General features: G+C 38.9%; 1 protein-coding gene and 1 pseudogene across 2 annotated transcripts; one reads left to right on the forward strand and one right to left on the reverse strand.

Annotated features, from left to right (window-relative positions):
- Positions 1-7,884: 7,884 nt before the first annotated feature.
- On the reverse strand, positions 7,885-10,324 carry LOC143860120 (rust resistance kinase Lr10-like). Its single transcript, XM_077370650.1, has 3 exons — positions 10,226-10,324; positions 9,198-9,227; positions 7,885-9,117 (listed from the first exon to the last, which is right to left on the reverse strand). Exons 1-3 carry the CDS (start codon positions 10,317-10,319, stop codon positions 7,994-7,996), a joined length of 1,248 nt encoding a protein of 415 aa, XP_077226765.1. The 5' UTR covers positions 10,320-10,324; the 3' UTR covers positions 7,885-7,993.
- Positions 10,325-12,077: 1,753 nt separating this feature from the next.
- On the forward strand, positions 12,078-21,690 carry LOC143860121 (uncharacterized; annotated as a pseudogene). The gene is made up of 7 exons (XR_013239603.1): positions 12,078-17,707; positions 17,839-17,930; positions 18,084-18,498; positions 18,946-19,021; positions 19,755-19,811; positions 20,626-20,693; positions 21,461-21,690. The product of XR_013239603.1 is annotated as an uncharacterized LOC143860121 (transcript).
- The last annotated feature ends 1,736 nt before the right edge of the window (positions 21,691-23,426 follow it).

The following is a 23,426-nucleotide window of genomic DNA, read 5'->3' on the forward strand; positions in this document are numbered from 1 at the left end:
ATCTACATGATAAACATAGAATAAAATCTAGACCAATGCCTAAGCTCTCTCTATAGTTAACATTATTAATGAGACCATCACGTCTTTTTTTGGCTCTGCAGTAAGACTTACGATAAATTGGGCGGAATCGACTCCTTGGTCATAGTTAACATTATTAATGAGACCAATGCCCATGCTTTCTCTATACACATTCAAATCAAGTTTGCTATGAACTAATTCATTCATCGGAAGACCACTTACACTTGGAAAGAAGAAACTGCTTCTATTGGTTTTCTCTCCAAAGAAGATTGTCCCTTCAAGGGGGTCGCTATCTCCCTTCTTATGACCTCTGATTTTTTTTTTCTTTCTGTATTGGTATGGTGTTTTGAGGGCTGTGATTTTCTTTTCCTCCTCTTTTAATAAATCTGGTTCCACCTAGCCCCAACTTATCTACCAAAAAAAGAGTACTTAATGAAATAAGAAGTGTCACTATCAAATGATAAGTATTGTTATGATTGATAATAAGCACTGAATCATGCCTGACATGGTGCAACATGAATGGTCATCAAATATAGCTGATGTGGTTCACCTCTCTTTGGTATACGGAGAGGAGGAAATCAGGTTGGATAAGTCCAAAAGGAAAAAGACACCACGTCTCTCTTTTAAGCAGTTGATAAGTCAATAAATGAAAAAATCCTCTACCCGTCTTGTAATCCGGTATCGAAAGTTTGAGTCTTCTCAAACATTTTCTACTCGTTTTGAAATCCGGTATTGAAAATTTGAGTCTTCTCAAATATTCTCTACCCGTCTTGTAATCCGGTATTGAAGATTTGAGTCTTCTCAAATATTCTCTACCCGTCTTGTAATCCGGTATTGAAAGTTTGAGTCTTCTCAAACATTCCTTACCCGTTTTGAAATCCGGTATTAAAAGTTTGAGTCTTCTCAAACATTCTCTACCCGTCTTGTAATCCGGTATCGAAAATTTGAGTCTTCTCAAATAATCTTTACCCGTTTTGAATGATCTGGCTCTCGATTCCAGGATAAAAACTCGATGTATCATCATCTTATCCGGTATTGAAAGTTTGAGTCTTCTCAAACATTCTCTACCCGTTTTAAAATCCGGTATTGAAAATTTGAGTCTTCTTAAATATTCTCTACCCGTCTTGTAATCCGGTATTGAAAGTTTGAGTCTTCTCAGACATTCTCTACCCGTTTTGAAATCCGGTATTGAAAGTTTGAGTCTTCTCAAACATTCTCTACCCGTCTTGTAATCCGGTATCGAAAATTTGAGTCTTCTCAAATAATCTTTACCCGTTTTGAATGATCTGGCTCTCGATTCCAGGATAAAAACTCGATGTATCATCATCCTATCCGGTATTGAAAATTTGAGTCTTCTCAAATATTCTCTACCCGTCTTGTAATTCGGTATTTAAAGTTTGAGTCTTCTCAAACATTCCTTACCCGTTTTGAAATCCGGCATTGAAAGTTTGAGTCTTCTCAAACATTCTTTACCCGTTTTGGCTCGCGGTTGTCAGCGAAGTAATTCTTGGTTTAATTTGCCGATCAAAATCTTCAATCTTCGATACAAGCACCGAGTCAAGAGTCGGTTAGAGGTTATCTCCCCTTTGCTTTCAGTCTTTGAGTCTCATAGTGTTACTTTGTAATTTTACCTTTGTGAATATCATTTTAAAATCAAAACACAAAAATTTGCTTTTCCTTATTTTCGGGCCGGCCAAAATGTGTTGTCTTGTAAGCTTTGCCATTCGTGTGACAAGCACACTCTGCCAAAGAGGGGCATCTGTAGACACCCCATTTTGACCGGACCCTAAAGTGCCCAAAATTGAATAAAGTTCCCGAAACCCGAGTTTCAAAACCGAATTTAGAGTCAATTTCAAATTCCCAAAATCGATCTCGAAATTTCTGAAATCTCTAGTCCTGAATGCGAAAGAGCCTGAAAAGTCTAAAATTTCGTCGTTTACAAAACATTCGGAAAACCCTGAAAGAGATACTGATATCGTTTTCCTTCATTCAATGTTGAAGGAGGGTGGCTTATCGAAGCAGGGATGTTCCCATGTCAATTCCCATGTACTCTTAACCCAAAAGAGAAATGGCGAGCTAGGGGAGAGCGCTTACAAAAAAAAAGGGGTTGTTCTCTTATCATTTTCTTAGTTAAACCAGGTTAGAAGGGAAGTTATTTAGATAAGGAATGGGTGCAAATACTAATCCTTGTGCTGAATGAAAAAAAATGATATATTTGCCCCTCCCCTTTGCCTGCCCCCCCCCCCTATAGGGTAGCAGAATAGTCATAAATTTATCCAAAAGGGGCTGTCTCGGAAGAAAAGAGGTGTGTGGAATTTGCCTTTTTCCTCGTATAAACCCACCGAACTAGGGTTTCAAAGAGGGGAGGGGGTTCTGCTCGATTTTCTTCTCTGGGGAGAGGGAGCCGCATTCACCTGCAGAGAGAGAGAGGGAAAGCTCCGGCCTCCCCATCTTCTCCGGTGTCTCGCCGGAGATCCGACCTCCCAAGCTTCTAGCCGCACCTATCTCTTCTCATCTTCGACGACCATTCGAGCCTCTACCTCCACCTCCGATCAGATTTCCGACAACCTCCACCTCCACCGCAAGCCACCATCATCTCTACAAACCCATCTTAGTCAATCATCAAACCCACTTCATTTCTCTTCCCTCTGCAACGAGATCCGGCCTCCCCATCTTGGCCGTCCTCTTACATCACCTCCATCTACCCCATCCACCACCAATCTCCACCATCGAAACCCCAACTACCGCCATCAAACCCATCTTCTCCGGTCGGATTCTCGCCGGAATCCGGCCGTAACCTCCATTAAATCCGATCCTACCTCCATCCCCTATTCTATCAACCCCATTCTTAAACCCACTCCAATCAAACCCCCATGTAACCCCATTAAAACCGACCAAACCCCATCTCTCTACCAAAACTCCATTAAATCTGTCCGGCCACCTCCCTCAAAGCCAAACCAAACCCACTTCCATCTCATCTCCATTTAGCCATGAATCTCAACCCTAAACCCATCTCCAATACCCAAATCCTATCTCCCCACCACCGGTCGGCAGCTCCATCTCTTCTCCGCATTTCTAATCCTTGATTTGCAAGGAGTTTTATCCGATTTATACCTTGGCATCCCCACGCCAAGATCCCTTGGAGCTTGGTTGGAATTCATCGAAGAAGGAGGCAGATCTGTATTTGTGTGCAAGATTGCAGAAACCCTCGAGTTGCTGAGAGTTCCCTCGAATGAGAATCATTTAGAAAGACATCTTCCAAAGTGATTTCATCTCCTCAGCTCATAGCTCTGTTTTGGTACGATTTCATCTCCTCAGCTCATAGCTCTGTTTTGGTGCATTGAACTCGTAGAAATTCTACTTTGAGATTTTCTCGCATATATAGTTGGTTTGGGTCATTATGCATTCATACTATAAAATTTCAATCCCTCATTCCATGCTAGTAGGAGATAGTGGTAACTGTGTCACTTTGAAACTTTGTGTTCATCCAATCATTTGAGGTAGGAATCAAATGGAAGTGAGGATGTGGGATGAGTTCCAATAGTTCTAATTGTTTGGCATTTTTCCCTTGTGATATATGTTTTAGTGATAGTAATGGGGCACTGAATATTGCTGTTGTGTTATGCATTGAGGATTTTGGACGAGTCACATAATGCTAAAAATCCATCTTGCTGGGCTACCTTTATTATTGTGAAGATCATGTTTCATGCATCCCCTATTTGGAAATCTCCAAGCATTTCCATGCCTTAACCTAGCGGGATAATTCTGAAAAATCCTAATGCAATTTTTCATCACATTCGGTATGTCATAGCAACCGCCAATGTTCTGAGAAAATTTGTGATGTGGTGGGTTTAATACATTTAGAGTTATCTCCTGACTGGGGATGATAGTTAAGATCAGAACTCAAAACTCTAGCGTTCCTCTCTTCATACATAGGGTTAATGGTTAATGGTTTTGGAACAACTGGATATTTAGGACCTTCATCTCATCATTCGTGATCATGTCTATAGACTATGATCCATAAGCTATCCCCTCTCTTTTATGTTTAGACACGCACCTTTTACAAGATAATTTTTCCTCTTAATCTTTGTCTGCATGATTACAGGAATGAGGAGTGATTGTGTTTAGCTTGTCGGAGTCTTGGGTGACAAGTATATGTTTCTTTGATCAATGTTGGCTAGAGCCTTTTATTGAGCCGTCTGCTATAAGTCAATTAGGATGTGAGATAGTTTGTTCTCTTGAAGAGTGCGTCATCTTTTGATTAAATGACCGTGGAAGAGCAGGTTTGGGTGGTTTCCATAACCTGAAAATTTTATGATGAGTCAGGATAATTTTACATTGTACATGCGCGGAGCAGGGAATGAGCTTACTCTTTTATATATGGGGAATGTGCTTCATTTCAGGATATGGAACCCTTTTCAGAAAATTATCGGCTCCTCGTATATATTTTTGTTTTAGGACCATTTAATTTTCTCATAAAATGCATCCTTTACTATTGTCATGCCCCCCCCCTTTTTGCCCTTCGTGTCCATTTTCCTATCTCATCATTTCCTACAAAGTTTAGAGGTTTCTCCTTCTTCGAGATCGTTACTTCTTATAGGGTTTAGGAGTTCCTTCACTTTCGAGATCATTCTTTGTGCGTTCCTCGGGATCATTTTCGAGTTTTGGGATTTTCATGATTTTGGGAACACCTTGTCGGGTCCGGGCGATGAAGGCGCTAGCCCAAGCCCATCTTTAGGGGACTCGCTCAATCCAAGTAGCGCTCCTCTCTTTTGTTTAGTAGGCCTACCCAACCTTTTGGTTTTCTTTTAAACATTTTTTTTTTAAGAACCCTTCTCTGGGCAATGATGAGGTTACTTGGAGCCCGTCTTTGTGTTTTGTGGCTCACCATTTTTTTTGCACTTGAATTTGCACAAGTTGATGCCCCCTGTTATGCACCAAAATCTATAAAAATCAGAAATATTATTGCATGCATTTGTATAATCTGTTGAAAATTTAAGCTTCTTCTTTTATGTTAAGTTTTTGAGTTAGGTTCTGAAGGTGAATGGACTGTTCAGGTGAGACTATCTTGAAAGCTTATCATACTTATTTTTATTTGAATAAATGGTTTAATTGAAGAAGGAAATCAGATGACTACTCTATTCGATGTTATCGACATGAGTACTGTTTGATTTCAAGGCGGTTTGTAGAAATATTATCATGTGTATTATGATATCAGATGATTACTTTAGCATCATCTGATTTCATCCCCATATTGGGGTTGTGTTTGTGGTTGGGCATAGAAGTGTTTAATATTGTTTTCTTTTACTTTATTAGGCTATCCAACGGCTGGTCTGGACTAATTAATGTTGTTTATCATTTTATGATTGCTATAGATTGTGTATTTTTTTATTGAAATTTCTCCTTCGCTTAACACTTGATTTATTTTTATAGGAATAGAATGAAATTTGTGATTATCCGGTAGCCTTTTCTTCTCTCTTTGATAGACTAACATAGTCTTATAGATTTCTGTTAAATTTCTTTAGATGCTAGAATCCCCTCTCATTGCGAGGGCGATGAAGGCGCTAGCCCAAGCCCATTCTTAGGGGACTTGCTCAGTCCAAGTAGCATACCCCTCCTTTGTATATAGGAGACTTGCCCAGTCTCTTTCTCTTGCTAAACCTCCTCTTTGTGCGTCGTTTGGTTTTAGGAGAACACCTACTCGGCTTGGCTTCATACCCCTATCCTATATGGGTATTTGGTTGCACATTTGTTGCACCCTAGGGCTAGGTAGCTGTCCGGCCCGGCTGGGTGTTTTACCTTTGCCAAATATACGCAGGGTCTCTTATTTCCTTTTACGTCATTTGTGTCTCGGAGACAAGCCTTGTCTCATGTAGGGAGTTTCCCCTTTAGGAGGCTTACCTAGCCTCATGTTAGAGCGGCCTCCTCTTTTAGAGCGAGTCTTTGACTTGGTAGTGTTATTAGAGAGTCTCTGACTCATTTGTACTTCCTCCCTAGTGTTATTAGTTAGGAGTTTTTCCATTAGAGACTAACTCAGTCATATAGAGCCTTCCCTGCTTAGGATCTTAGATTGTTTTCTCTGTTCTTGGGGCACTATCTTTCTTGTTGTGGTTTGTCTCTTTGAGACGCCAGTTTCTTGTTGTGGATCGTCTCTTTGAGGCGTTAGTTGCTTATCCGGGGTTTCCCCTTTTGCTTTAGGGCTTTGCCCTAGTTTGTGGTTGTTCTTGCGTGTTCCCTTTAAGATTGAAAACGTTTAAAGGTTTAGAGCATTGGAAAGCTTTAAAGTCCAAAAACATTAGAAATTTAAAACTCAAAAACATTTGAAAACTTTAAAAATATCAAAAACATTTGAAAATATAAAAAACCTTAAAAAAATCTGAAGTGTTGAGTGTTTCTTTTAGAAGCGTAGTTTGAGAGTTCGATTTTCGAACTACGTTGGCTTGATCCTCTTCCATGAGGTACATAGTGCAGCTTGAGATTTTTATCTCCGGTCCAGCCAAATCTTCGTAAATAAATCATTTAACCCTTTTAAAAATACCAAAAATCTTCCAAAACATTATTTTCGAAAAGATCTTTCTCTAGAGTTAGGAGTTTGTCCTAGATAGAGAGTTTTAGAGTTAGGAGTTTGTCTTTTGTGGTGTGCTTGTTGTGTGTTTGTGTTAGAGTTAGGAGTTTGTCCTAGCTAGGAGCGCCTCCGTCCGGTCAGTTGGCGATTCACATCGCCGACTGATGACTAGGTCTAAGACGCGTTAGTGATCCCATTGTTTTCTTTAGGACGCACAGCCTAGTTACACATAGGTTGTAGGAACCACCTGCATTAGCTTAGGGCTAACCTGCATTTAGTTAGGGCATATAGGGTGCCCCTAAAATCTACAATTCACTGGAATTTAAATAATCGCTCAAGAAGCTTTAATAATTAGTCCGGTCTTTTAGATCGAGTCTAAGATAGAGGTCTAGGTGTCTTAGGCATCCTAGTTTAGCATAGGTGCGAAGAACTACGTTGCCTTGATTCTCGTGGAGGCGGGGATACGTAGGCTTCTTTGGATGAACATCAGACCATCCGAGGACTCGGGCTAAATGGTTTAGAGTCTTAGGATTTGTTGTGTTGTTAATGTATATTTTGTTGTGTTTTCTTACTTTCTTGTGTAGACCCTATACCTGTAGCTGTAGCATGCATGTGTATGTCCACCGGAACTTAGACACCAGTTAGACATGTCACTCATAACCTAGTTGTCATTAGGTGTCACCTCTTTTATTTTGTTTTGTATGTGCTTATTATTTTTATCTCCGAGACATGCATGATTAGATAGACGTTTTCTCGGAGATGCGTGTTCCCATTTCACATGATTTTCGCCTAAAATTCTTCAAGGTTAATAATAAATGGCATAAGAGACCAAGTGTTCGCACTCGGGCGAATTGGGGGTGCTCTTCGGACCTTCTCCATTCGTCACCAGGCACGGACCTTCTGTATCTCTGGTTATCCATTGCAAACAGAGCATTTGTTTTTGGTTCCATGGCTTGTCCATGGATGGCGACTCTGAGTTATTTTTAGATAGATCACGGTTTCGAGCCCTGGCTCCTGATCAGGATGTATCTCTTTCTTTTTGTATCGCCACTCATGCTATGCTGTGAGGGTGGCACCTTGTCGCGAGAGTTCCTTGGCAGAGCTCTCCTCCTTCGTTGTGGAGATCTTAGAGGATGGTGTGGGGGCCCGTTCCCTCACATCGTCACTCTCAGATCGGGGTCCACAATAAGTCAATAAATGAAAAAATCCTCCACCTTTATTTTCTTAAGTAGTCTAGTCCTTATGAGAATATGATCATATATAGGAGTAGTAGCTTTGATAACTAGTATCAATTATAGTGGTGTCTCAAAGAAAAATATTCCCATATGATGTTGAGAAAATGTATACAACTATAGGTTACACAATCATATCATAAACTTTGAAAAAAAAGAGAGTATAACTCCTTGATACTTATTCTATTTCATGGATGGTTGTCAATTTTGTACCGTGAGTTTCTTCAGGTAATGCTACATTAGTATCTTGTGGACCTGAAGAAGCAAACGGGTATGGTGGCATCATCAAGCTATCCATACTTCCTTCCAACATTTGGAGTATATTTTTCATAGAAGGGCGATCTGCAGGGTGAGACTGTATGCACCAGAGGGCCACTTTAGTTAGCTTTTTTGCAATCTCAGCATCTCCATCTTCCTCAATCCTGAGTCTCAATCCATCTCCTTGATTGAGTTTATTATATACCCATTCTTGAAAGTAAACTTCACTAGTGTTTTCTACTGTAGCATCAATATTCTTCCTGCCTCCAACCATTTCTAGCAACAACATTCCAAAACTATAAACATCTGATTTGTAGGAAACATTTCCAAAGTTCCGAGAGAACACTTCGGGTGCAATGTAACCCATGGTCCCTCTAGCATCTTTCATGGATACAATGCTTTGCTCCTTTGGACATAATTTTGCCAGTCCAAAATCAGATATCTTTGGATTAAAGTTATGATCTAGCAAAATATTGTGAGGCTTGATATCGAAATGGAGAATGCGCTGTTCACAACCTTGGTGTAGATATTCGATTCCTTTAGCAACACCAACTGCAATATCTTGAAGCTTTTCCCAACCAAGCACTGGGTCTTTAGCATCAGCTGAGAAGATGAATTTCTCTAGGGATTCATTCGGCATGAATTCATAAATAAGTGCTCTTCTGAATCTATCAACACAAAATCCTAGAAGGCGAACCACATTGACATGATGAATTCTACCAATGGTACCCACTTCGTTAATGAAATCTTCACCATTACCACCAGAGTTTTGGAGGAGCTTTACAGCAACAGTGACTTCACTGGGAAGCTTCCCTTTAAACACAGAGCCGTAACCTCCTTGACCCAACTTTTCCTTGAATTGATCTGTCATCTTTTTCAAATCAGCATAAGAATACCTCGTGGGCTTCATTGATTTGTAATCTTCCAAGAACTTTTCAATTTTGAGTTGGTTTTCTATTTCCTTTCTATCTGTTTTCCACCAGATGTAGACCTTAATGCTGATCAATGTTGCTATTAAGAGAACAAAGATGCCTATGCTGACACCTGAACATATAATAAGATTGAAGATCATTAAGTAATTAAGGTACATTTATCTAGTTTCTAAACATGGCAGAGAGCTCTACCTAATATTATGTACTTTTTATCACTTGATCCTGCAAAAAATAATAGTAGAAAGTTAGAATCATTACACGTATGGTCTTCATTCATTTCAAGCAATCCAATCCATCAATTGTTCATGTAACCAAAAAGAAACACAGAAATTCTTAAGTTTTAACTTCACAGTTTCTTTTAAAAGTCGAAACAACACATTCAATTGTAGGGATAAAAAACTAAATGATTAAGAAGAAAAAAAGGTAAGAACCTGGGACCTCTTTTAGATACCTACATATGCATGCGGTAAGAATTTCTGTGTCAAGCAGTGTTGCCTTCTCTCTCTCTTTTATAGAGAGAAAATATGACCGTTGAGAGGAAAAAACGCCCATTAAGATGGAAAAATGTTTCTCTCCCAATAGTCACTTTTGCGACTGCGGGAGAAGATGAAACGGTTTGTATTAATGGGTGTAATTATAAAAATGTTTTGGAAAAAAAATAATTTTTCCCGGATTTAATGGAAAAAATTAAAACAGTTTTTACCAAAGAGTTCATTTTTATTTACCCAAACCCGAACCTTGGACTGGCTCGTCAGGCGATCGTGTGTGTTTCTATGAACTTGGGTTCATGCAGAACAGGGTCACCCAACAAATTCCAGCGGCGCCCCCCACCCACCATGCTGAAGCCTTTCCTCCAAGTGAAGCACACCAGCTTTTGAAAACAAGTGGAAATTTCAATTTTGAATCTTCCTTCCAAGATTTTGTGTTCAAGAAGTAACTTTTGACTAAAAAATTTCAACGCGGTGTTATACTCGTCATCCAGAAAAGCCTAAATCCCGGCACATTGGTTTTCACGGCAAGGTGGATTTAGGGAAAAAGAATTTCAGATTTTTTCTATGGAAAAAGAATTTCAGATTTTTTCTTTGAAAAAGAGAGATGTGTAGAGAGCTGAAGTAGGGGGTACAGAGAAGACTTCCCCGGACGAGAAAAGAGAGATGAGCAGCAGCAGCAGTATGTGTAATGCGGAATTAAGAAGGAACGGAAATAGAAGAGGGGAATACCTGGAATGCAAGTGATTTCGTCACCGGTTATGTTCTTGAATCCGCATCTCCCTCCTCTTGTTTCACAATCACCGCATCCAGGCACGTCCCACATAAGCAGATGATGCGGATTATAGCATTGGTCATATCGTGGGTTAGTGTAGACACCCCATTTTGACCGGACCCTAATTCCCCAAAATCAAATAAGGTTCGGCATTGAAGCCCAAGTATCTTCCCTAAGCCTCATTAGGCCCCTTTTAATTTAGTCTCTTTGTCTTCTCATTAACCTGGAAAAGTATAAAAAAAATAATAATAAATACTTCTGAGCATTGGTATTGGCACTCCCCTATTGAAGTCCCCCAAACTCCGAGGCTTACCTGTACAATCTTGTTTTGATATTTTTTTCGCTAACCTATCTTGTTTTGGTGTTTAAAGAGCCATCAATGGTCATTACTATTTCCAAAATGCTCCGCAAAAATCATAAGAAAAGAAGAAAAGACAATTTGGGCTGTGCAAATTTCAAAATTTGAGGTGCCAATATCATTCCCTACAAGAAGAAAGTGATTTGTTTTACTCTTGTCATTACCTGAGCCACCCCCTTTGTAGTGTACAAGAATAGTCAAAAATATTTTGAGGGGCTATCCAAGTAAGAGAAAAGGGGTGCAAAAATATATCAAGGGGAGTGTTAAATACACTGCACAAGAGGTTGTTCATAGAAAGAATTAAGGGGGGCCAAAAGAGTAGTCATCAATTACACTAGCAGGTGCTATAAAAAAGAAAAAGAAAAAAAGAGGGGGTCGAATATATCTTTTCTTATTAATCCTGAGATATAGAGCTGCATGCCCATGCAAGTGATGGCAGTTTGCATCACCGGATGATTAAACCATTTGGTTGTTGGGCTGAAAGCTAAGAGGGTCATGCCCCAAATTTATTTACACTGGATGATCTAAACCATGTATTTTGGGGCTCAAAATCAAGAAGGAGATATACCAAATTGATTTACATAGGATGATTTTGAATTGACAATAGGTGTTGGGCAGCAATGAGCTTTGAGCCATCTCTTAGATTATCTCTTTTGAATCAAGGGCTAGGATTCTTTAAAAAAAGAAGAAGAAAAAGCTAGCCATAAAAGAGAGTATGGTCGGTTCATGAAGAAGGGGGCTGAATTATTGTAATAGGGGTGTGCTTGTACCAATTCCTGCACACAGTTAGCTATAGAGCAAAGGAGGTTCAAAAGGGTGCAAATATTGGAAATGGGGTGTGCTGAAATCAGCAAACACCCTAGCCATAAGATGACATGAGATTAGACATTTGGGGAGGGGTGTAATTACCATAGATAGGGGGTGCTGAAATCAGCACACCCCTCACCTATAAAGATCCTAATCGAACAGGCTAAAAAGAGGGGGAATCTCATTTTTACAACAAAAAACAGAGAGGGAGAGATTTTCGTTTGGGTTTCTCTGGAGAAACCAAAACAGAGAGAGAGAAGAGAAGAAGGTGAGTTCGAGCTCCATCTTCACTTCGATTTCCATCTCCAACCGGATCCGATTCATCCCTTCCACTTAGCCACCGCTCCCCTCCCCCATCTATAAAAAAGCCGAGAGCGTTCGAGAAAAGGATTTTTTCTCATTTTTTGTCTGCAGAGAGAGAGAGAGAGAGAGAGAGAGAGAGAGAGAGAGAGAGAGAGAGAGAGAGAGAGAGATTTTCGGTCATCTTCTCCGGTGGTTTTTCTCTGCTCCGGCCATCAATTTCCGGCGGATCTTTTCTTCTCTGATTAATACCAGGTAGCATTTTTCTTATATATATATATATATATATATATATATATATATATATATATATATATATATATATTTTGAGCCTTCTACAGATCTGCTATTATAAACCCTAGATTTGGTGATCTCCGATCACGATTTTTTTTTGTTTGTTTCTAAGAGCTTTCTCAACATATTCGGTGGAAGAGTAAGGGAATCAGATCTTGCGTTGAATTCGTAAAAAAAAAAAAAATCATCAGGTCATTCGCTTCTCCAGATCTGGTTCTTTTTCTCTTTTTACCTGCAATTCTCGTTGAGATTTCTGTAGATCTTACGCATTTTTTGGAACAAGACATCGTATAAATTTCATTTTCGTGCTTCTTTTTTCTTGCCGCGCGATGTAAATTTGAATGTGGGGATTTTATCCATCTCTATCTGCATTTTCGTTGAATCCTCCATAGATCTTGTAAATGAAGAGTTTCTTCGATGTTCTTGGGTACTGGAAGTTTGTCCGAGAAACAAGAATTCGTTATGTTGAGAGTTAGCTAATGTAGATTAAGCGTTTGATTCTACAGAAGCTTCTGGTGTATGTTTGAAATTACTTTGGATTGTGAAGATCTTGTAAAAGATGGAGGTTTCTAGTGGAAATATTTGTAGAGTTGCCTTGGTTTCTTCGAAAAATGAAGGATCTGAAGAATCAGGGTTACAGAACCCGAAATTCGAATTCTCTGGATGTGGTATCCCGCGGAGCATTGGTTTGGGCCAACGTTTTTACTCAATGAATGCACTGGAGATCTTGGGAGAAACCATTAGGATCCTTCGTTTTAATTCCATAGGTTTCATGGTGATAGTGGCAGTGCTTATTTGCCCTATATCTGCCATCATCCTCTCAAATGCACTAGTCAATCAGTCCTTTGTAAAGAGATTATCCCTTAGGCTTTTGTTGATCGCTTGGTCGAGTGGACTTCCTTTGAATCATATAAGTCAAGCAGTCCTACCAACGTTTATCTGAAATGGTTGTCTCCCACATATTCTGTTTCCCTCTATTCATCTCATTCTCTCTGTTATCCAAAGTCGCGATTGTCTACTCAGTAGCCTGCACATGTTCTAGTAGAAAGGTTGTTACTTCCAAGTTCTTTGCTGTTGTTATCAAAATCTGGAGGCGTATATTTTCAACATATCTATGGGTGTGTATGATGGTTGTGGGTTGCCTAGTCTTGTTTCTCGTTATCTTGGTTACTGTCTGCAACACATTTGCAATGTTAGGTTTTCCTTCGGAGCTAATTCTCTACCCCGCATTTGTAGTGGCAATTATGTTTTCAGTGGTTTTCACTCATACGATTATTGTCTGTAGTCTTGCCAATGTCATATCTGTTTTGGAGGAGGTTTCAGGACCACATGCTTTAGTGGGGCTTCTGATATTTCTTGGATCCACGATCGGGATGGTTTTTGTGGAGGGGTTGTTTGAGCATCAAGTGAAGACTCTGAGCTATGGAGATGGGTCTTCCAGGATATGGGAGGGACCTCTGTTGGTGATTATGTATTCCTTCGTGGTGCTCATTGATTCTATGATGAGTGCAGTGTTCTACTTTACTTGTAGATCTTCTAGTATGGAAGCATTGGATGGAAATGATCAAAACCTTGAAGAATTAAACACAATTTCCCCTGGATCCAACCTGCTGTTGTCATTTAGTAGCCTTATCATTGCATAGGGCGATGAAGGCGTTAGCCCAAGCCCATTATTAGGGGACTTGCTCAGTCCAAGTAACACTCCCCTCTTTTAATTTGGAAGACTCGCCCAGTCTTTTAAATACCTTTAAATAATTAGATTCTCCTTCTCCTTGCAATGAAAGAGTCATCTAGAGCCCACCCTTTTTTTAAAGAGACAAGCTATGTCTCGATAAAAAGTCAAATCATTCAGAGACAGGTTTTGTCTCATTAGCACCTCATTTTTTAGAATTTCTAATTTCAGAGTCAATACTTAGCATAGGAATCTGCCCTTAGCTAGAGAGTCAGTCATTCTTTCAGGAGTCAGTCCTATCATCATAGGGGTTAGGGTTTTGTCCAACCTTTTGTCAAGTCATGTCATTTTATCCAGTTCCTTGCAAGGTATAAGATGCTGTCCAACCTTTGCAGAGCTGTGTTTCTGTTCTTTTCCCCCGCAAAGCATAGGATGCTGTCCAAGCTTTGCGGGATATTCAGGAGTTTGTCCTCCCCTTATGATGATAGGATTTTGTTCCTCTTGTGTCAAAAATTTCAAAAACACCAAAAACATTACAAAAACACTTGAAACATCAAAAACATCTGAAAAACTAAAAAAATATCAAAAACCTTGAGTCATTAGAAGAGTAGTTAGGAAAATCTTTTTCCGAACTACGGATGACTTGATCCCTAGCTGAGGGGTACGTAGGCAGCTCAGGCGTGCTGCTGGCATCCTGAGTTCAGTCACCATTTTTAGACACCATTTTTACACCCTTTCACCATTTTTACACCCTTTATTTTTACACCCTTTCACCTTTTTTGTACTCTTTTCACACCCTTTTCAGTCACCATTTTTGTAAATATTTCTCACAACTTTCACCATTTTTCATAACTTCAAAACCTCCAAAAAATACAAAAAACTTCAAAACCTTTTCAAAAAGATCTTCTCCTAGAGTTAGGAGTCCGTCCTAGATATTTAGGGTGTTTTAGAGTTAGGAGTCGGTCCTGATTTGTATTGATATGGTGTGTCCTGTCGTGTGAGTGTCCCTAGAGTTAGGAGGCCTCAAGTCGATCGGTTAGACATTTAGTCGAACCGATGGCTAGACTAGGAAGCATATAGTCAACCCATGGTTTTCCTTAGAATGCACAGCCTAGATACACATAGGATGTAGGGCCCACCTGCATTAGCTTAAGGCTAATCAACTTGCATTAGTTAGGACATATAGAGAGTCCTAAAAATTACAATCCACTTGAATTTAAGCAATCGCACAAAAAGCTTTAAAAACTAGTCGAGTCTGGTTGATCGAGTCTAGGATAGCGGTCCTAGAGGTTTAGGCATTGTGGTTTAGCATAGGGCGCCGAACTACGTTGGCTCTGATTCTTCCCGAGGCCGGGATACGTAGTGCAGCTAGGATGGATGGCCATCCTGGTCCGAGTCAAGTATTGCATTAGAGTCTAGGGTTTGTCGTGTCGGGTCGTGTGTCGAGTCGTGTTGTGTTGTGTGTTTTGCTGTGTTTTCTTATTTTTATGTACAGATCCTATACCTTTAGCTGTAACATGCATGTGCTTGTCCACCAGAACTTAGACACCAATTAGGCATGGCACTCATAACCTAGCTATTCTTAGGCGACATATCTTTCATTTCTTTTGTGTGTGCTTCTTATTCATCTCCGAGACATGCATGATTAGCTAGACGTTATCTCGGTGATATTCGTTCCCATTTCGCATGATTTTCGCCCAAAACTCTTCAAAATTAATAATAAATGGCATAAGAGACCAGGTGCTTGCACTTGGGCGAATTGGGGGCGCCTAATCCCTTCCCCATTCGTCATCAGGCACGAACCCTATTTTATATCTCTGGTTATCTGTTGCGACAGAGCACAGCATGGGATCCAGGGCCCACTTCCTTGGATGGCGACTCTTTCTTTGCTTAAGGTGCGTCTCGAATCCGGGCTAGTTCCCGAATCGAGAGGTATCTCACTTTACATCGCCTCTCATGCTGTGAGGGGCACTCTTTCGAGAGTTCCTTGGTGGGGCTCTCCTTCACGTGGACGATCTAGAGACTCGCGCGGGGACACGTCCCCACGCCCGTCTCGGATCGGGGTCCACAGTTAGATGTCTTCCATCCTTTCTTTTTGTATCGGCTTTTGATTTTTGGGAACATTGGACGGAAGTGTGCTCTAGTAGTGAGAGGAAAATTAACATAGTCCAAAGATGGGAGCCTCCGATGCTAGGATTGTTGAAAATCAACTTTGATGGTGCTTGTTTTGGAAACCCGGGTCCAGCGGGGGTGGGGGGTCTTTGTTGTGATGAGTTTGGTGAGATACTTTGGGCTTTTTCTGGTCCTCTTGGTGTGTGTGTGATTCTTCTGAGGCGGAAGTCAAAGCGGCCTATTTTGGGATCAAGAAGTTGAGTAGGAAAGTCTTGGACCATATTATTGTTAAAGGGGATTCATTGAATGCAGGTAGTATTCCTTGATCAATCATCGAAGCCATTTTCATTTGTGGGGCCCACGGTCTGAAATTCTCCCCTTATTGTAGGGTTATGATTGGCCAATGCTACAAATCTTCAATATATCTCACCCGTCCATTGTCTGGGTTAGCATATGATTCGATAGAAGGTGGGCCCATGCCGCACATCAACTTGAACGATCCAGATTGACCAAAGGTAGAATGCAGGTAGTATTCCTTGACCATCTGATTTGGGAAATTATATGGACAAGAATTTGATTTATTATATTTAGAATTTGGTAATTAGATTTATTTTATTGAAGAAGTGCTAAAAAGAGAAGCTCTTTCCTCTAGCCACTTTTTGGGGCAAATTTGCCATGTCTTTAGATCGTATGAACAGTAGTCATACGATCGTAGCCGTTGGATCAATCAACTTCACTTCCATTTCTGGATATTCGCTGGCAGTCTGTTTATTTCCCCTAGCCTTTATAGCAACATAAACCAAACAGCTCCCACTCCCCTCAAGACTCAAGAGTCATATTAGAAGGGAAATGATATCTGCGCCAAAGGTAAACCTATCTTGCTCTTTCGTTCTCTCTCGAGGAGGATAACACAAATCCTCTTTTCTATTCAAGATGCGGATAGAAATAAAGGATTCGATTAATCCATTAGCAAAAGGTTTGCAACAACCTCCACCAAAACATCATTTCCAGCAGCTCTCTCTCTCTCTCTCTCTCTCTCTCATTTTTTGTTTTCATTTTATGGAGAAGATCAAATGAGGGGTTTTCTATTTTATGTGTTTACTACAAACAAAGATGGTGGGTTTTCAATCGGTTCTAGTCAATTGGTTTTGCTGCTTAACGAGGGTTCCTCTGTTATATGAGTTTTATGGGTTTTCTTCAAACCGTAGCCTGCGAATCCTATTGTTGAATGGTTTCAGCTTTAGAAATGCATGTCAGTGTTCTAGTTTTTTGTAAACAGAGTAGTCCATGACCCAATTGTTTTAAACTCCCTGAATTAATCATTGTCTTGCCTGGGTCGATTTGGTTTAGATTCAAATATTTGTTGCGTCAACCATTAACTCATGTAGACTCCATTTTACATTGGGCAAGTTCTTGGCTGAGTTGGAAGCAATGCTTCTTCTTACAAATTCTTGCTTTATTTGATAACCATTTTCTTTTTTCAAAAAAAAAAAAAACTTTTTTATGTGATATGCTCTTCCCAATAATTATCTTATTTTTACATTAGAGTGTCAAGCTTCCATCTGAACTAAAGTGTGCTGCTTTTAACTTGGTGGTGTACATTAAATTGTCTTTCTAGCATCCTATTATATTTAGTTTTTGTTCCATGTTCATTCGTTTGGCTCAGATATGTTACATACTCAAAAGAGGAAGAAGCAGTTTGATGTATTCATTAAGTACATGGTTTTTTTGTGTTGGATGTTTAGTCCTCGAGGTAGGTATGTGATTCACTTTCCAGTGGTAGTGTAAACAAGCCACATCTCAGTCATAATCTTGTCACTATGTGATGTTTTTGTTTGCCCATGCAGAGCATGCTTTGGTACTACTAAGTATTGCCACACATGGTTGAGAAATATGGTATGTCCATATGATTAAACAATAGGAAATATGTGCATTTACTTGACGCATTTTTTTGTGAATTCTACTTTTAGTAGGCTTGAAACATGTTCACTCTAATTTTATTTAGAACAATGTGTTTGTTGGTCCAGCCTTGCAGCAATCCAGATTGTTTATATTTGCATGACTTTGGTGCCTATGAAGATAGTTTCACTAAATATGAGATAATTTCAGCTTATACGAGGTATATCCATTTCTGCAATGCATGGACTTTCTTGCATTTCTTCCCTTACCCAAGCTGTAGATAGACTTTACCCTTTCCCTTCTGCTTCCTATTTCTTGAATTAACTGGTTCTGATTTCTGTTCCTGAATTGTTGATTGATTATCTCCTTGCAGTTGATGTTGGAATTTTTTCGAAGCTCTTAAGGTTGGAAACACAGACATTTAAGTACAGGATTACCCTTCTATTTGAGATTTTACTGGGCGATTATAGTATTGGGTGACAAAAATATGAAATTCAATACCAAAAACTTAATTTTTTGGGAGGAACTCAAAGTGGATAGGAGATTGGAAGTTGGTTTCTTTTCTCTTTTCTTTGCGATGGAAAAATTCCAGAATCTGATAAAGTGGCTTCCCATCTGTTTTCTTTTACCAAAATCACTTCGCAATGATGAAATTGTGTGTGTGAGAGAGGCAATGAAGAAATGGGGTTGTGGGGTTTGGTGATATCTACAGATATACAAGTGATGGGTCGTTGAAGCAAAGTATTACCGTCGCTAACGCCTTATGCTCAGATCTGATTCTGGCACATGTTAGTGTCTATTTACATTTCCAGAGTTGCACCATTCCTTTTACTCATCACACAAAAGAAGTATCCTACCCATTCTTTCTTTACATTTCATTGATATAGCATGAGTTCCATAATCCATAGTATAGCCCGTGTTTGATTTTTTTTTTTTTTTTTTTTTTTTGGTGCATAGTTGTTTGTGGACCACTTGGGGTGTAATTTTTACCATATGGAAATCCTGCTAGAATTTGAAAGATTTTGTTTCCTCGGCGAATAATAGGCTATTATGTTAGAAAGATTTTGTTTCCGGTTGAGGCACGTGCTAACTGATTTTTAAACTTCTTGCTCTTACTAATAAAATCTACTTCAGTTATACAGTTGACACACATTGAGTTTATCTGACAGGATAGTGGTGTTAATTGTGGATACAGTTTTAGTATACCAAGTGTTAATTTACTGTGCTGCTTGTAGGTCTTTGCAGCAGATCGATTAACCCAAAGACAAGGGAATAGAGAACCTTGCCCATTTTCACACCAAGATTGGCAAAGTAGGTACACAAGTAATGGAGCAGTGGCCATTTCTCTACCTATCTTTTTCTTCTGTTTCTCATCCTTCTTCTTCATGCAATTTAAGAATCTTGTTCTAGGACACTTTTGCCTTTTCTTTGGGAAGTATTTTCACATGGTAGTGGTGGATTTAGGAGATGAGAGTGTTCCTGTATGAACGTTTATTTATGTAACTACCATGCATCTGCAGCTTTTTCGACCATCTCAAGATTTTTCATGAGGAGGTAAGTTGGTGAATGGGACATTATTTCCAGGAAGTTAGTATAAGTTGATTTTTCGGCTCGAATTTATTCTTCTTCTTGCGGGGTTCTTTTCAATAAGATACTAGTAAGTTGATTTTTTCGGCTCTAATTCTCTTTCACCGCAACATTTGGAAGACAAGCATTTGAGTCACTTTGTCAAATTGAACCCATTCAGTGATCCATGGGACATCACCAAATTGAATCCTTCCAAAACAGAGGACCTGTTGCTTGTCTCTTCCTGCTTTGTCTCTTCCCACCTATCTCATTTCAGCCCTGGTTCTAAAAAATTATCATAGTTCTTTCTCTAACCAAATACAGTTCACATAATGTCTCCTTTAAGTCACTTTGCTGTTCAATGCATGCAAGGATGGGTTTTTTAAATGCAAGTATGCATCCCGTAAGAAATTTACTGGTATATTTGCATTTTTTTCTCTTCATCTGGGCTGACCCACTTGATGTTTGTATGCTCTAGATCATCAACAAGAACACATGTGGAGTGCCCACTTGGTCTTGGTCCCATCCGATCAAGGTATTCTCACCTCAGAATCTTGTTTTACTTGATCTCTTGAAGCAGGAAGTGGCTCTTGGAGGTAATACATACGGTGGTCTTGTGTGCCTGAAAATTTGGGCGCATGTTCCTTTCCCTTCAAAAACTTGAAAATTTCTAGATCGACATATACTTTTTGCAGTGTGTTCTTATTCTTACCAATTTGTAATATTAAGTTGTACTGTACTCTTCTGACCCATTTTAATATAATGCATGGAGTATGTTTTGCATTATCCTTTTTATAATCTAGAATGGTGCGGCATGAAGCAAAAATATGATGCTTTACAAGTTCTGTACTTTTGCAGCTTACGCTGATTTTGCACCTTCTTGACTTCTTGTTTTGAAATTAGCACTGTTAACACTTATTGTACAGCAAAGAGAAGATAATCATTAACTGGTATTGGAGTGGCTCCTACTTGAGGGCCAACCCCATGGAAATGATTTTTGCTTCTGCATGGATGGGAAAATTGTGTAATTCATCCTTTTAATGCGTTATTTCAGTTCAATTTATTTGAGAAACTTTGGCTACATCTACAAGGGCATCTATGTCTGTGCTCAGTCCCACATGTATCATTTTGGATATCTTTTCTGAAACATAAGTAATGTGAAAAGATTTTGTATCTATGGAGACCAATCTTATGATCCAAATCTTGACATTGGTTAAGTAATGTGAAATTTTTTGTATCTATGGGTTTTGTTAAAGATTTTTCTTTTGGTTATTGAGTCAACAATTTTGATCTTGTATCCAAGTTGTAATTTTCACTCTTTCTATTATTTTTCTTTTGTTTTTGCATAGAGAAGGAAACAGAAAGGGGCCCAACATATAGTTTTGAGCAAGAAAGACCAAAGACACCGGATCCTAAGGTGAATAAATAAGCTGCCTTTTAATCTCTTTTTTTTTTTTTCATACATGCTCTATTGTGTTTGAGTATGTTTGGTAGGAAAATGGATTTAAACATTCACTCTCCTCAATCGGAGTAGGTGATCCGTTTCATAGGTTATTTGGGATGCATTTATTTATATGATGATGGATCATATGAATAATGCTTCCTGACTTGCTTGTCATGAAGCCCATTTTCTGTCCCTTCTCTTTAAATATGATGTTGGATAATACACGTGATTCCATCAAAGTGGTGTTTCAATGTGCTTCACCTCTCCTAATTCCCCTAGAGGCACGATGACTTGCATAAAGTTTAACATAATTGGGCTGGGCTCCAAGGGAGAGCTATTAGAGGAAAATTTCTCTCAAGCTCTTTCAGAAATGCCATTTTTGTATCTGTTCTGCAACTCATCAATTTGTTTGGAGGAACAACTTGCAACATCATACTAAGTTGACATGCGTCCATCAAAGTTACAGTCTTTATGTAATTTGTATGCACATGATTCAATCAAACCATATATATTGCTCGTTGATATGTGATGGATTTTAATATTTTTAATCTAAATTTTTGTCTATCATGGTTTGAGTGATGAATTTATTGTTCTTCAGTATGGTTTGATTTATGGAGTGGTAATTTAAAGGACTGTTTCTTTTGACGTAAAATTTCGCTAGGGCTTTGATTCTTTTGATTGATGAATGTATTTAATTTATACATGAATGTATTTAATTTATACATTATTTGTGGTTGCAGGTTAAATTGTTAAATAGTAAATGATGATGAGGTTCGAGGAGACGACGAAGAAGAGGTGGTGAAGATGGTGCTATGGAAATCGTGAAATGATGAAAATCTTGAACAATGTATTTTTTTAATGGCTCAATGTAGTTTAATGTAGTTTTTGTCAGGAACAATTTCGAGATATTTGTTATTAACATTTTCTTGTAATTTTAAAGATATTCAATTAAAATAGTTAATTTTTTATATATTTGTATCTGATGTGGTGGAAAATGAATGTCACAATTGTGAAATTTTGATGTAAAGATATCACATATATTGTGTGAGGAATGTATAGGTACAATAGGTCACATAGAATTACTATTTAATGGATTGAAAAATAGAAAAAAGGCTATCCATACGGCTATTTTTTTTGAAATTTCGTAGGGAAAAGCACATTTTACCTACGGAGTATTTTTAAATTTTGTAGGGAAAAGGTTATTCCTGAGCCTTTTTTTTTTAATTCCGTATGGAAAAACACATATTCCTACTGATTATTTTGAAATTATGTAGGGAAAAGGCTATACCTACAGATTTATTTCTGAAATTCCATAAGAAAGAGTATATTTTCCCTATGGATTATTTGGAAATTCCGTAGGGAAAGGTGGCCTATCCCTACGAACAAACCGTAGGGAAAAGTACACTTTCCCTATGGTATTTATTAACTTCTGTAGGGAAAGCCCAGTGAAAGGTAGCCTATCCCTATTGAACTTAAAATCTGTAGGAAAAGGGCTTTCATTACGCCCACCTAGTCTATGGAAGTTGTGCACACTGAAATTCAACTTAACTCAACAAAGCCTTTGTCCCAAACTAGCGGGGTCGACTAAATGAATTCTTTAGAAAAATTTCATGAAGAAGGTGAAAGGAATCTACCCGGCTCTAATCCTGGCTCTAGTTGGGTTTTTCTACGTGGATCATTTTCTTCCATTCTATCCTATCCTAGGTCATGTTCTCTGTTATGTTCCTAGCTATCAAGTTATGCACACTGAAATCCGTTGGGAAAAACCTTTACGTACATATTTTGGTGCTTTTCCCTATAGATTTGTTCATAGGGAAAACCCACTTTTGTTGTAGTTAAAATTGCAGTCACAGCTGCTGCGGTGTCAATGTATTTATCATATTGATGGATGGGAGGATCAACTTCATGATGGAAGAGAAGTAGCACTCTTGATTACGGAATGTGTTTGGTTGCACAAAAGCTGGGACGACTTAGGGGTTTAGCTTGGCCTTTGTGATGCAGGGAAGCATCGAACAACAACACTAAGATAAATGATCAACACAAGAAACAGCTAAAATAACTCGTGGGGGTTTGAAAGCCCATGCCATGGTTTGGAGAAAAACTCCATTATAATACGTGAAAGGAGCCAAGCTCCTTCACCCACTTGATTGAACTTCACGAAAGATATTCCAAAAATCTTCTTTATTAAAATCTAAATCTTTCATCCTCATATCATTACATTATATAGACGCCAAAACTAAAAAATAGAAACCCTAAATACTGCTTACTTAAACAATTAGTCTTAATCTTTCATATAAAGTAACACAAGAGAAGGTAGAAACCTTACTAAATCCTAAAATAGAAATCATGTAATAATCATGCATCCTATCCGTAAATTGCCCATAACTTTGCCAAATCACATCCAAATCGCATGATCTTGAGCTCGTTAGATAGCTAATTGAAAAACCTTTCTAAAGATACCATTAATACATATTACTGTTTTTTTCTTCTTACCATCCATTGAGGCCCTATTGTCATGACCAGATCCCACTATGTAAATTTTGTCCAGTTATGGGTCTCCTACCCTCCCTGATTTTGTTCGCCTGCACAGCATCACTACGGTGCCCAACTCACCTCCCATGGCCCCAACTCTTGGAGATGCGGAAAACACGTCCACAGAGGGAGATGGAGAATCCACATATGTAGCCTAGAAATCTCTTCTCTTTC

Source organism: Tasmannia lanceolata, unplaced genomic scaffold (genome assembly GCF_043159265.1).
Source record: "Tasmannia lanceolata isolate RefF3 unplaced genomic scaffold, GAP_Taslan_0.1 ptg000037l, whole genome shotgun sequence".
Lineage (NCBI taxonomy): Eukaryota > Viridiplantae > Streptophyta > Magnoliopsida > Canellales > Winteraceae > Tasmannia > Tasmannia lanceolata.